This window comes from Kogia breviceps, chromosome 15, assembly GCF_026419965.1.
Source record: "Kogia breviceps isolate mKogBre1 chromosome 15, mKogBre1 haplotype 1, whole genome shotgun sequence".
Classification (NCBI taxonomy): domain Eukaryota; kingdom Metazoa; phylum Chordata; class Mammalia; order Artiodactyla; family Physeteridae; genus Kogia; species Kogia breviceps.
In genome coordinates, this window is record NC_081324.1 from 81212409 (window position 1) to 81227412 (window position 15004).

A 15004-nucleotide genomic window follows, 5' to 3' on the forward strand; every position below is an offset into this window, starting at 1 on the left:
GATGTGAGTGGATTAAACAATCCCATCAAAAGGCAGATTTTCAGACTAAACAAGAAAACAAGATCCAACTACATGTTATCTACAGGAGACACGTTTTAAATTCAAAGACCCAAAAAGACTGAAAATAAAAGAATAGAAAAACGTATATCACACAAACAGCAACTGTAAGAAAGAAAGTAGGAGTGGCTATACAGATATCAGATAAAATAGACTTTAAAACAAACAAAAGTGTTACTAAAGATAAAGAGGGATATTTTATAATGGTAAAAGGGTCAATCCACCAGGAAGATATAACAATTAAACACATATATGCAACCAATAAAAGAGCACCATAACACACGACGCAAAGCAGACAGAAATGAAGGATGAAATAGGTAATTCAACAATAATAGAGACTTCAGTATCTTACTTTCAACGGCGGATAGAACAACTAGACAGAAGATCAAGAAGAAAACGGAAGACTTGCAATACTATAAACCAAGTACGCAGGGTAGAGACCAGCTGCGCTAAGCCCAGAAGGTCATGCTGGGGCCTTTGCCCCAAAGGCAATGGGGAGCCATTGTAAATGGTTCTTAATAGGTTTTTAATCATCTCACTAACTTCCACGTGTCAAAAAGAGTGGGGGAGGTCAGGGTCAGTACAGGAAAGCAAACTGGAGACCAAGGTCCAGGGAGAAGTGATGGGGCATGATGGGTTGCTGGGTGGCTAAGTAAATGAATGGATAGATGGAAGGATGTACAATTAGACACATGGATGGATGACTGGATGGATGGATAGAGAGACAGATGATGAATGGGTAGGTGGACGGATGAAGTCAGTAGGAATAGAAAGCAGACAGCTGGATAAATTGCTGAGTGGGTGGATAAAAATGGATAAGTGAGCAAACTTATGAATGAACAGATGAAATAATATTGGATGGATGGCAGACAGTTGGACACCCAACCCCTGTGCCAGACTTCCAGTGTGTGAGTGCTCGGAGACTGGACAAAACTAAAGGGTGAGAAATGTCCTATTTATTGTGCACTCCAGCCCACATTCCCAATAATCCCCCAGGTAGACATCCAACCCCTCTTCTACCCAATATAGTATCCCCATATATGATGGCCAGGACATGGCTCGACACAGCACCGGCCTGTGGCCTGTGCTCTGATATCCACACCATCTTAGTCACCTCATCTTTTCATGGTCCTTACTGTTAAGCAACATTTGGTAACATGCTAGAAACCAAACCCACAACCAGAGTGAAAAGAGCCCTTCTCAGAACATAACTCAAGTCCTGCCCCACCACCTTGCACCGGTTCTATTTCTGAGGAGAGGACTACAACACCCCTTGCCCACTGCATATCTGCCACGAGAGGCCTCCAAAACACCAGCTAGCCATTTGCACAAGGGAAGCAACCACCCCCTTCCTAAGGAAGCACAGCTGCCACCTTGCTGGGGGCATCAGGTATGTCCCCATGGAAAACTTCTCTCACCCACCCACCCCCGACCTTGAATGACATAGTCCTCAAAACACTTGCACACCCAAAGGCCTCTCAGCACTAAGACCCTCTCTGGGCAGAGATAACACATCAGATTGTCATAGAAGCTCTCTTTTACCTATTTTCCAAACGTTCCCTCCCTTCCTTCACTGTTCCCTATCAGGCGGAACCCAGTGGGAACCAAACATACTCTGGATCCTGTTTCTCCACTGCTTTAAACCCTCAATGTCCTCTCACTTCCCTGAGAATATAATCCAACTGAATACAACCCCCTACCGTGGCCTACAGGGCCTACCTCCCTCTCGGACTTCATCCTGTCCTCTACCCTCCCTTCCTTGACCACCCTGTCTCAGCCATACTGGCCTTCCTTCAGTTCCTAGATGTGCCAAGTGGATTCCCACCTCAGGGCCTTTGCACACACTGTTCCTGTAGCTATGAAGTCTCTTCCACATGAACTTTGCCTGACTGGCTCCTCATTGTTCAGGTCTCAGCCTAAATGTACCTACTCAGTAACTACCCTGAATAAACAGGTTCTTCCTTCATCTTGATTTTAGGAGCACTTGGTCATTTCTTTCCTCCATTCTTTCTATCTCAGTAATTACACATTAATTTATTTAGCTTACCTCTCTATACCCAGCACCTGACACTGTGCTGGGCCCATAGCACATACTAGACAAATATGTGCTATTTGATGACTACATGTCAGGTTCAGAGCAAAGACTGGCCAGACTAGATTCAAGTGCTTTGTGACACTGGATGGCCCCCCTCTGGCCTCAGTTTCCTCTTCTGAAAAATGGGTAACACTAGTGCCTACTGCAAAAGGTTGTCGTGAGGACGAAATGAGAGAATGGGGTACTGACAAGCCAGGAAGTAACTCCCAGCCCCGCACTGGGGGGAGGACAGAAAAGTGAGGAGACATCTGAGTCCCAGGGGCCATTCCAGAAGCAGCTGGGCCCCAAGTCTTTGCTTCCAGAAAGCAGAGCGATAAGTTAAGTTCTACCATGAAAGGAAAGAGCTTGTGGAGCCAAGTATGAAATGTAGAGTGTGGGTGATACAGCCACGGAAAGAGGGTTTAGCAGCTAAAAAAAAGATTTAGCAGTTAAGAAAAAAACTCTAAAAAACTTTTTTAATAAAGCCTACAAGTATATCGCCTTCTTTCTTTATCAACGACACGATTTATTGATCGACGAGGCCATATCGACTAAATAAATCTTGATAATGACCAAGGCAGAAATCAATTCCTGCTTATTATCAGCCCGGGCCGAGAATTTCATTTTGCGTACACAGGCCGAACCACAGGGCACGCCACACAGCTCTGGACTCTGGCGGGTAGGCCAGGGATGGATGGCCGGGTAGTGTTCATTTTCCAGGACAGGAGACAGGAATCTTTCTTGTGTTATTAATAACCTCCCACCTGCCACCCTACCCCATGCCTCTCAGGCTTGTGGGTCTGGATTCATTTCCATGATGAGGTCTTTTAAGATGTTTAAAAAACGAAGGGGAAAACACAAGCATAATGACTATAGGTGGGGGAACCCTGAGAGGGGAGCAGGGAGTAGGGGGACTGGCTCTGGAAGAGGCACCTCTGGCCCCTAGTGAGTGAAGGGCAGGCCCATGAGTGGCCAGCCGACCCGCATCCTGGGTTACGGTTCAAGCTCTGCCGCTTGCTGACAACACGGCCTTGGACTTCACCGTCTGGGCCTCGGTCTGCTCAACTGTAAAAACGGTATAACAGTAGTTTTCCTGTCCTAGTGTTGTGAGAATTAAACGAGATAATATCTGTCAAGGGCTCTAAACACTGTCTAGCATGCAATAAAGGTTCAAGAGCTATTTGTTAAAGAACTGTCAGGCCTTTCTGTGCAGAGAGCTTCCTTCTGAAGCTCCAAAGCAAATGCCAGGCCTGTCCTCGCTAAAGCCAGCCAAGGGGCATTTGTAGAGGCCTGACCTCCCATCCAGTGCCTCTCTGCAAGGATCTAGTCCACCTTGCCGCTGGCTGGTGAGGACCAGGAGGTGAATAACAAACAACAATGATCCTGACAATAATAATACAAGTAATAATAGCGGCTCGCTTCCTGGGAATGAACATACTCCAGGCCCGGTGCTAAGGACTTGCCATGCTTGCACTCATCAAACCCCCACAATGTCCCTGTGAGGTAGAGGCTGCGTATAATTCCCATTTTACAGATGAGGAAACTGAGACTTAGAAAAGTCTAGTGAGTCACCCAAGGCCTCCCAGTTCGGAAGCAGCAAGGCCAGGGTCCAAAGTGAGGTCTGACTACTCCAAGCCCATGCTCAAATCATGTCAGGTGCTGCTCCCAGGGTACCTGGAATACAACAGGAATTACCTCAGACTACCTCACAGCATCACCGTCATCATCATCATAGTTATTATTATTGTTGGTGTTGTTGTTAATAAAGATAATGATTAATAACAGTCACTATCTTGGAAAGGCTTACAGCATGCCCAGCCCTAGACTGTGTCCGTATTGGTTTGTCGCTCTTTGCTTCTCACAGCCTTGAAGAAAAGTACTTCCATCTCCAAGTGGTTATAATAGAGAAGCTTTATGAGGGCAGGGACTTGGTCTGTTTTGTTCACTGCTGCACCCCCAACACCTCACACTGCACCTGACACACAGCAGGTGCTGAATAATTTTCATTAAATGAATGAATGAATAATCTGTCTCGACAACCCAGGGAAGCTCCATTATAGACAGGAAAACCGAGGCCCGGACAGAGTCCTTCCACTACAAAAGGAAAGGGGAGACTCCGATCCTGACCTCTTGCCTGACTGTAAACCAGGAGTCCCAGGGGATGCTGAGCAGGAAATCCCCTCAACTCTAGCATCGCTGTCCAGAGACCTTGATCCCTCTTTGATGCCTGCTGGGTTGATCAGATGGGCCCACGAACCAGGCTTTGGGAGAAGAATGTCATCTGGGTCCAAAAACGTGTTAACTGGCTATCTGTGTCCCCCATAACAGCCATCTCACCGGCTGCAGGGACCTGCTTTGAGTTGTCTGTGACTGAGGCCACCAAACCACCACTGATGGTCCACAGCCTGCCAGAAATTAATTAATGGATTTATTAATTAGGATGGGAGCCACCTCCCAGGCTGGAATTGGGGTCACCAGTTACTAAAGTGAGACTCACAGAGCTAAAGATAAACCCTTGTTCACTGTGAGTCTGAGGCCCGTGCCCAATTCCCAGTCACAGAGTGAGAGACTTTCAAGAGCTAGTGATGGGTAAAGAAGATGGGGATATGGGGGGAGCTGGGTCCCCCAGGACCACCCCCCAAGGTGGAGTCAAGGCATCTGCCCTCACCTCACCCTTCCTGTGGTAACCACCCACTCCATCATCCAAATATTTATTAAGAACTTACTATGTCCTTGCCCTCCCCTGGTAAAGCAAATGGCGGTAAGAAATGGGGGGAGGCTATTTTGGAAAGAGAACTTAGGGAGGACATCTCCGAAGAGGTGATATTTAAGCAAAGAACTGAAGGGACTGAGACAGAACTAAGGAGATGTCTGGGAAAGCATTTCCCAGACAGTGGGAACAGCAAGTGCAAAGGCCCTGAGGTCGGAATGTTTGGTGTGTTCAAGGAACAGTGAGGAGGCCAGAGTGCTTGAATAAAAAGGGGAGGAGTGGCAGGAAATGAGAGTGAGAGATAATGGAGGGATGAAAAAGGGAAGGGGGGACCTAATCGCACAGTGGGCCAGGTAAGAACAGGCAACCAGGAAGAGACAACACTGAGAGTAACACCCCCCAGGCTCCCAACAAGACATAAAAGATACCTCAACTAAGCACTTCCTATGTATTAGGTGCCTTAGGTAGATGTCTAAACCTCATTTCATCTTTCCTGTAGGGAAGTGTGATCCTCTGAGAAGCAGACACAAAGGCAGGATTACAAGACAGACAGATTTATCAGGATCAATGCCTGCGCCTGCAGGAGGGAGCCAGAATGAAGGAGAGAAGGAAGGAAGGGAGGGAGGGAGGAAGGGAAGAAGGAAGGGAAGTTGGTAGGTAGGTTGGCTGGTTTGTGGAAGCGTCCTAGACTTCCGAGGAGTCTGGAGCCTGCAAAGGAGTCCTGTGTGTCCCAGGAACAGGTCTGCTTTTCGTCCCTGCTAAACTCAGCTCCTGGCTGTGGCACTTGTGGGGTGATCTCCAAGAGCAGTTATCTGGTGCCACCTGACAATCACACTCCCTTTGGTTTCTAGCATGTTACCAAATGTTGCTTAACAGTAAGGACCATGAAAAGATGAGGTGACTAAGATGGTGTGGATATCAGAGCACAGGCCACAGGCCGGTGCTGTGTCGAGCCATGTGCATTCAGGTGCATTCTCATGGCCGCCACTGGAAGGTACCATTATTATATCCATCTTACAGCTGAGTAAACCAAGTTTCAGAAAGGGGAAATAACTTGCCCAAGGGCGTGCAGCTAGGAAGGAGCAGAACGGGGATTTGAATCCTGACTGGCCCGTGCGTGATCACGAGATCAACAGAGGATGCTGGGGGGCATTTTGCAACAGAGCAAGACTTGGGCTTGAATACCTTACTAAAAAATAAAAGCAATACGCAAGGCTTTTATGGTGTTTGACAGTTTACTAAGTACCCATTGAGACAGATTCATTCCAGGTCACACATGTGCTAAAGAATCTCATTTTATGCTTCATCCTTACTCCCAACTGACAGATGGCAAGAGTGAGGATGAAGGTGGGTCCAAGAGCCACTCAGAATCTGTGACCAGCCTCACTGCCTTCCTTCAATTCCTTGCATGCACTAGTTTTCCACCCACCTCAAGGTCTTAGCACATTTCCTCTGCTGGGATGCTCTTCCCTGACCTTGTCCTTGATACCTCGGCTGAAGCATCACTTATTCCAGGAAGGCTCCCCCAATGCTCAGACTCAGGCAGTTCCTTTGCCTCATACTGTCTCTGAATCAAATCCCCCTGTGTGACTACACACCCGTCTGTCCAATGAGACGTGTATCCACCCCCACCCCCCACTGTCCGTAGGCTGGGTGAGAGCTGGCACTTCATCTTCCGGTTCACTGTGATATCTCCGGTATATTATTATTACTTATAGTATTTATGGTATTTACTTATTATTATTTACACAGTTATTAGTTATAGTTATAACTTATACTGTGAGTGGTGAATATACATTTCCAGACTGAAGGACAATAGCAATTATTATTATTAACATTATATAGCACATCTATGTCCTGGGCACGGATTTCACACCTCATGTGCATTAACTCACTTAATCCACAATCCTTAAGGAGGTGGATACTACTATTATCCCCATCTTACACAAGAGAAAACCCAGGCTCAGAAAAGTTAAGTGACTTGCCCAAGGTCACACAGCTGGTAAGTGGCAGAGCTGGAACTAGAGCCAGGCCCCCTGGCTCCAGAATCCTCACTAAACGTCTTTGGGAATGGGAGACTGCAGGGCTTGAGTTTGCAGCCCACACTACACCCCTCAGATACCTGGAGCCCACGGACACTCATAATGGACAAGCACCCCAAGTAGATGCCCCCAGCAGAGTGGCCTCTGAGTGGCCACCTTACTCAGGGATATCTGCCCTCGACCTGGCTGCCCTGGTGACCCCTGTGGTCTCCCTGTCTGCAGCACCCACATTCCAAACAGCTGGCTGGACAAGTCTATCGACCGTAATGGTTTCTGGGGAACCATTTACCCCGTCCAGTTTGAGTGACAGCGGCCCAGAGAGTCTTAAGCACTGCTTGGCTCCGGGCGTCTCGGGCAGACACCCAGCTCAGGCCAAAGAGGCTGAAGGATTGATTATTTTTTTTCTCTCTTTCTTTCTTTTTAATGACAAATGCGTATCCTGGAACTGCTGTTTCATCTGGCTGAACTGAAGGATGGCAGAGGGGGTGTACAGGGAAAGGACTGGGAAGGAGGGGGCAGCCACTGGCCCACTTTGAGGGTGACTGAGCTACTGAGGAAAAGCAGAGACAGAGGGCTAATCACTATCTTCATGAAGCTCGTCAAGGGCCTTTTGTTTTTTCTGGAAATGCCGCCTCTTCTGACACTAGGCACCTGGAGAAAGGCAGCCAGTGGCCTTGACAGCTACCCTCCTCATGACCCCTACAAGCTGACCTGACCCAGCGCAGACCCTCAACCCAGGGCCTTGGCACCACCGCTCCCTCTGCTTGGCATGCCCTTGCCAGGTCTCCACCTCCTGCCAGAGGTGGTCAGAGCGCTTGATTTATATGGGATACTGGACATCTGAATTTCTTAGGTAACATCTCCTGTGTTTTAAATGCTGACAAACTTACACAAAAGTGTTTTTAAAATATTGCACTAATCGAGACAGATACAGCCGTTGGCCAGACGTAGCTCCCAGTCTGCAACCTCTGTGGTCAGAGCTCCCAAAATATAAGACATCACATACAATATTAGTAATATATTAATATAGTCAGCCGCAAATGGAGTAAAAGAGAAGAGAAAAAGTGCCCAGTAATCTCTAAAACAAGCTTTCAAGGCCAGCAAGTTCCGGGATCCACTGCTTATTTGGTTTTCTCACCTCTCTCTTACTCTCTAAAAATACCAACAACAGTAAGAAGTAAGACACGTACAGAACAGTAGTTGTGTGCCCAGCACTGTGCTAAGCACTTTCACATTTAAAGTGCTTTAATCTTTAAGAACAACCTAAAAGGTGAAGACTACTGTTAGTCCCATTTAGAGACAAGGAAATAAGGCGGAGAGGTTAAGTGGCCCATCCAAAATCACACAGCCAGTAGGTGATGGAGCCAGGATTGGAAGCCAGACAGGGGCCCCTCATCATCCTGGCTCCTCGTACTTCCCTCTTGAGGGAAAGAGTAAGGAACAAGTTTCTAGAACTAAGTTTGATCTACCCCAATACTCTTAACTGAAAAGTGAAACACTCGGGCCATGCCACAGCCATCACAGAGACCAGTAGACCAGGCTCAGCAACTATTGCCCTAAGGCCAAATCCAGCCCACCACCTGTTTTTGTAAAGTTGTATTGGAATATAACCATTTCCATTCATTCTTATTGTCTATGGCTATTTTCATGCCATAGTAGCAGAACTGAGTGCTTGCAACAGAGACCACAAAGTCTAAAGCGTATTATTATCTGCCTCTTTACAGAAAAAGTTTGCCAACCCTGATGGCAGACCTAGATGGTTTCCTAAAGAGTCTAGAGAGATGCCACACCCTGAGAAGGTTATAAGGTCAAAACCCTCAGGGAAACACCATCCTTAGAGACATGGAAGCACATTTGCACATTAAAGGGGAAATAGGGTAGTGGAAGCTTCTTCAGGTATTTGGGGTGAGACCAAACGAAAAGAAGGAGCCAGCCACGGGAAGAACTGGAGAAAAAGAGTCCCAGGCAGAGGGAACAGCAAGTGCAAAGGCCCTGGGGTAAGAATGTGCTTGATGTATTTAAGGGACAAAAAGACCATAGTGACTGGAGCAGAGTGCGCAGGAGAGAGACTGGAGATGAAGCCAGAGAGGTAACGGGGCACAGATTACGGGAGCCTGACAATCAGGGCAAAGGACTCTGGATTTTAAACTTTTAAGTATGACAGGAATATTGTTCATATCCTACAAAACGCTACAAATGATTTTTGTGAATGGATCTGCAAGGCTTAGAAACCAAGAACTCCATCCTAGACATAATTTCTTGTCTCAAAAATTTGTTTAAACGGTCAATAGCTCCCCCTCACCGCCAGAACGGGCCCCCAGGTCGTTAGAAGACAACATGTTTAACTGGCACGCAAAGTATGTCAGCATCCTTCCCCTTTACAGCAACTAGTACAGCAGACCAGATGCGCACAGCCAGGCCGTGTGATGGATTAAGAAATGGGACACTTGGAATGTTGGGTAATTCACCCAGGGGTGCTAGAGGCTGCACCTTTTAGCTCCTCTTGGGGCCCTTCCTCTCCATCTACTACCTCCATCTTCCCCGACATCTTCAATATAAGCCACTGTCATTAATAAAGAGCACCCCCAAGACAGAAAAATCAAACCAAAGGCTGAACCCTGAATTCCTAAGTCAGGAACAAAGGCAGGCCACCACCTCAGTCCCCTTCCCATTGCTCAACCTCTGCCAGACTCAGTCTCTGAATTAGATAACTGGAAGCCACCAGAAATTCAGCCCTTTCAGAAAGCAACGGAGAAAACCACAGTTCCTGGACAGCCATGTCCACTATTATCCAGGACCAAATTCAGCACCAGCCAAGGTGCTCACGTTTTAAATCCCATCTGATGGAAGAAATGTTACCACAACAGAATGTCAAGTTTGAAGACAGAATCCTCCTTTTAACAGAAGAGTTTTTTTCAAAAAGAAGAAGGAGAAAGAAAGAAAAAGGAAGGAAAAAAAAGAAAAAGCACCACCACCATGAGAAAACCTGTTCCCTGTGGTCAAAACAACACCGTGCTCATCTGAAATAACCCACTGAGACGCTTATTTGCTTCTTTAGGCTTGTCCGTGGTTTCTCGATTTTCTACAGTGAATTCAGGTATTAATAAAAGAAACGTCGAGACCTCCAACAGCAAAAGCGGTCAGGGATGAGACGCTGCTCGTTTTTCTTCCAGCACTCAAAAAGAGAGCCCATCTTTGGGAAGCAATTTCTGTCGAGTTGAGAATCCAGAATTTTGGGATGCCCAGAAAAGACTGCTGGGTTCTTTAAATAAATTCTCAACACCTGTTTCTAGCTCCTTCTGCAAAAAAAGGCCCACAGGGTGTGGCTTCCAATGAATTGGAGAGGCAGATGGAATAGGGTCACCCACTGGTTGGACTTGGAAGGGTCCAGGGGGCTGACCAACGGTTTGGTCGTATTCATAGAGCTGCTGCTAGAAGTCTCCCCTCACCCGCTCTGCCTCCCACCTCTCCCTTTCCTGCCCCTCCAACCTCCCACAGCCCCTGCCTAATGCCAACCCATCGCCTGGGCCTGGGCCACGCCAAGCCTGGTCTGCTCATGCTCCCCACCCGGCAAGCAATTCTATTACAGCAAAGTTTCCAAAGTTAGGATTCCGCCAACAGGGCTGATAGCTTATTTACTGCTGTCATCTAAGGAAAGAGGAATTTTGACACACTGTTAAATGATAGCACATTTAGATAAGTCAAGCTGTCAGAGGCTCTAATGGATGTCTAAACTCTCTGTGGCTGATATGTAAAACTTATGCACTTCAGAATATCATAAGGTTATAATATTTTAATCACATCCACGCTCTTTTCTAAACTTTGAGCAGGGAAAAACATTCCATCAAGTCCCATCTCCCAGGCGCCAAGAAACTGAGCCTTCCCAGAAGTTTCTCCAAACTCCTTACAAAAAGTCCAGCTTCTCTCACTCGACCCGTCAGTCTTCCTCCCTAAATGCTCACCCCCCCAAGCGGAATTTGCCTTTTCCTCTAAAACTCGTACTATATGATCCCTCCACCTAACCTCTTTCCCCCCAAGAAATGTAGATGTGCATTCGGACTGGGCACCAACTCTTGTTAACCCTCTTCGAAGACAAAAAAAAAGATATCACAGGAGACTGGACCCAGAGCATCATAAAAAAAGCGGCAAAGTAAAGCAGAAAAAGAAAATCACAAAGGTATGAATCCAGTTATGACGATTATACACAGAAAAGCCATAAAAAAATACTGCATTAGTAATGTTCACCATAAAGCAATCTTATAACCAAATGAAATATGCTTAGCATCAACTCTGAGACAGAATTTTTTTTTCTTCTCATTTCCTGGACTGCTAGCAGCAGAGGGAAAAAAAAAAAAAAAAAAAGACCAAGCAGAGAAAGAGGGAAGCAGTTTCAGGGATCCTGGAGCAGGGTACCAAATGCCACAGCATCTTTACCATCATCAGCCCTCAAGTCATTAAGACTGCTGACTGACTTCCATACTAGGAAAACAGCCCCGCTGTGTCCAGAGATGGCACTGGAAGAAATAATAACCAGACCGCTTCTATATTTGAAAAATGTATACTTCCGGAGGGCTGTGCGCAGGCCGGTACAAGGTCACCTTTCTTGCCAGGATCACGGTGGTGTCGGCAGCATGGTCTGGCCTGGGGACACAGGCCTCCTTTGCTGCCTCGGCCACTTTAACACTCAGCAACTAGGCTGCATGAAACCACTGAACTGAAGCCACACACCTCACACTCATAAGCAGCTGGGCCACGTGAAGAGTGGGCCCAAAGCTCTTGGCCTGCACAGGGCCTGGGGTGGGGACCCACCTTTCCTACCCAGATCTTGGAACGAGCCAGCTGAAGTTTTCCTTTCTGGCTATCTCCCCTGTGAGAGGAAAGTGGGAAGGGAATAAAATGAAAATAGAAGTATGGCATAGGAGTCATTAGCATTATGCACAAGAGATGATCCCAGGCAAAAGTGCTTAGGCTCATAATCCGTTTCCAACAAAATGCCATCAGTGAGAATACGGAGGTGCAGGGGGAAGTGTCGGCCTACCGGGCAGGGGAACAACTGAACGTTTCAGGACGAGGGTGGGGACCACGGCAGATGTGAGGGCCTCAATGTTTACACTCGGCCACCGCTGCCACATTTACCTCTCTGCTCTCTAAAAGTGTGCAGCTTTTCAAACTCCCACAGGGAACCCCCCCACTTAATATCCATGTAAATGAGCTTAACCCCTTCCCCAGAGCCTTCTCCTTTCGTGCCAGACACACCAGCCATTGTCTTAATGAACACACCCGCCCCTCCCGCACCCTATGTAGACACCGTGTGCAGGGAGACGTCTTGGCCCTGTATTCCCATCACCTGAATGAGGCTCTCCACCATCCCCACCTTCATCCTTTCCAGTTCAAATTTGCTTTTCCACCTCCGCATCTTCTGAAACCCTAACAAAGGGTTCTCAGATCAATGACAGTCCAACTGGAATCAAGATTTGGGTGACCCCAACAGCTCCACAAAAGACCCCTGAGCCCGAGAAGGAAAAGAGTGAGGTTCAACACCCCCTCCACTCCAGCTCAGAAATCAGCCCCCTGGGAGCCGCACCCACCCCTCAGCATCCAGCCCCAGGTCTCACTCTACCTCCCGGTTGCAGCCGAAGCTCCCCGGATTGAAAACGAGTTATCTAATGAAAATTGTGTTAACTGACATTCTGGCCAACCGGGAGCAAATACCAGCGCTGCAAATCTCGCCGCGGAAATTTTCTCCAGCCCAGAATAACAATAGGACCCTGCAAAGGGCTTTCACCAGCCCTTCTGGTTCCTCTTCTCTCATCTGCCACGTTCTTGTCATTCCTTATGTTACAGAACATCAATCATAAATAAAGACGCTGTCCCCCAGCCGTGCCCGGGTCTCATTTACAAACATTAGCAGGGAATACAATTACCATTGGCCTTCGTGCCAAGCCCAATGTGGCTGCCCAACTCTCTCTCTCCCGTTCTCTCCCTCTCTCTCTCTCCCCCCATCCCCCACTCTTCCAGAAAGGCCACTTTAGCATCATTTAAACCAGCAAGCACAGCTCACAGCCCTGCCCGCCTCAGCTGGCCACCAAACTGTAGCCCCAACTCGAGTGACGACCTGGAATTGCAAGGCACTCGCAGTTATTAACTGCATGCCTGAGTGCCCCGATTTTCTCTCCAGCTCAATGGCTTTGAGGGAGGGGGCCTGCAGGGAGTGAGGAGTTAGGAAGGAGGGGGGTTGGGAAGCCACCAGGAGAAGGGGGGTACTGGAACTACTTATCAGAAGAAACTTGACGAGATTTGCAGGCGGATTTAAAAAAAAAAAAAAAAAAGTGGGTCCCTTTTTATCTCCAGACTGATGCTCTCCCTTCTTCTGAGAACGTCAAGGCCAAGGCAGGATGCTTTAATCTCCCGTTATCAGCACCACTTCCCCGCCCCTTGTTCCCACCGCACCTTGGTGAGACTCCTGGGTTTGGGGGGCTTGTCTGGAGCATCCTGGGGCACCTGGGAAAGGACAGAGGCTAGCGCTGTGCCTCCAACGCGCAGCTCTCTGAGATTCCACCCCCCAGCTCGACCTCCTATTGGGTCAGCAGAGAACACCCCCAAATCTGGGGAAGACGGACTCCCAGAAAAAGGTGGGATGGGGATAAAGTGCCGGAGTTTGGGAGGGAGTCACCCTAGGAAGGAAGAGGGAAAGAAGAGAGAGAAAGAAGAGGCTGTAGAAAGGAGAAAAGAGAGGAGTGTCGGGGAGGAAAAGCAGGAGGTAGAAGAGAGCGAGGGAATTGCCCATTTAAAAGTTCCCGTGGGCCTGAGAGCCCGGAGTCACCTGCTCTGCTCCGCTCCCGGTTCTCCAAGGCCCCCGAGGCAGGAGCGCAAACTTGCGCGCGCCCCGGGCCCATCTCCACCGCCCGTCCCCATCTAGACTTGGAAAGAGGTCGGAAGCGGGAATAAGACAAGAAGCAAAGACGAACCCCTAGAACCCGGCCCAAGGAGAGGTCTGCCGGTGTAGGCGGCCAGTCCAGCGATGGTGGCTGTAGCGGCTGGGGCGGCAGCAGCGGCCCCCGGGTGGCTGCGCGTCCGGGCTGCGCAGCCAGGCGGGCGGTGGAGGTGCCGGCGGGCGACGGGGCGCGGAGCCGCCTCCTCGCCAACCCCGGATGCCTCCCCCCTCTCCTCCTCCTCCTCCTCCCAGCCCGCCAGCTCCCTCCCTCCCTCGCCCGAACCCGAGCCGGGCGCGGACAGGCACTGGGCGCGCTCCGCGGCCTCCCCGGGCGCCGCGAAGTTGGGAGGCGCGCAAAGTGCGGCGCAAGGCGGGTCGCCGGGGGTCCCGCCGGCAGCCCCCCGCCTGGGACCGCAGACCCTGCCTTCCCCGTGCCTCACTCCGCCGCTCGCCCGCCGCCTCGCTCCCCGGGCCGTGGGCTCGCTAGCGCTTCTCCATGGTCGCGGCGGCTAATCGATGATTGAACCGAACAAAGAGCAGCGGCGAGATCAATTCCTAATACCTATCGATGGGCAGCGGGCAGTCGAGCCCCAGCGAGCCCCAGCAGCCGCCGCCCGCCTCCCTGGGGCGCCCGACCGCCCTCCCGGGTACCTCCCCAGTGCGCCCAGGGCGCGCCCGAGGGCTCCCCACGGCCGCGCGGCCAGTGCTGCCCGCACTAACCTGGAGTCGCCGTAGATCAAATCGCTTCCAATATTGAAACATCGATCCCACATTGGCGGCCATCTTGGGGGCTATTCGAGACGCACACACACAAGAGTTTGGCTTTTCTCAATGGCTGCACTCAATATCCGGGCTGGACTCCCCCCAGCCCCGGGGCCGCCGCCGGCCGCCCGGGCCCAGCGCGCCGCCGCTCGGGGCCCCTCGGGCGCCCCACGGCCTCCTGCCACCCGCAGCCCCTCGGCGCCGCCGCGCCGCCGCCGCCGCCGGGCCCGGGAGCCGTGCGCCCCCCCGACCCCCGGAGGGCGCGGGAGGAGCGCGCGGGGCGGGGAGCTCGGTGCCCGCCGGGGGGAGGCGGCCGGGGATGGGATGGGAGGGGAGGGGGGGGAGGCAGCCTCTCCAAGAGGCGCTGGCGCCGCCGCTGCCCTGCCTGCAGCCGGCTCCCGGGCCCGCGGAGCGCTCGCTGCATC

The 15004-nt window shown here is 50.1% G+C and overlaps 1 protein-coding gene across 3 annotated transcripts in view; it reads right to left on the reverse strand.

Annotated features, from left to right (window-relative positions):
- CUX2 (cut like homeobox 2) overlaps positions 1-14660 on the reverse strand; it is a 271019-nt gene extending 256359 nt beyond the window's left edge. The window contains exon 1 of one of the 3 annotated variants that reach the window (XM_067015971.1): positions 14538-14660. In XM_067015971.1, the coding sequence (XP_066872072.1) occupies positions 14538-14600 (63 nt within the window). In that variant the 5' untranslated portion in view covers positions 14601-14660. Of the gene's footprint in view, positions 1-13851; positions 13929-14537 lie in introns of those variants that run through there. The other 2 variants (XM_059040793.2, XM_067015979.1) reach the window with 2 other exon arrangements.
- Between the last annotated feature and the right edge of the window lie 344 nt (positions 14661-15004).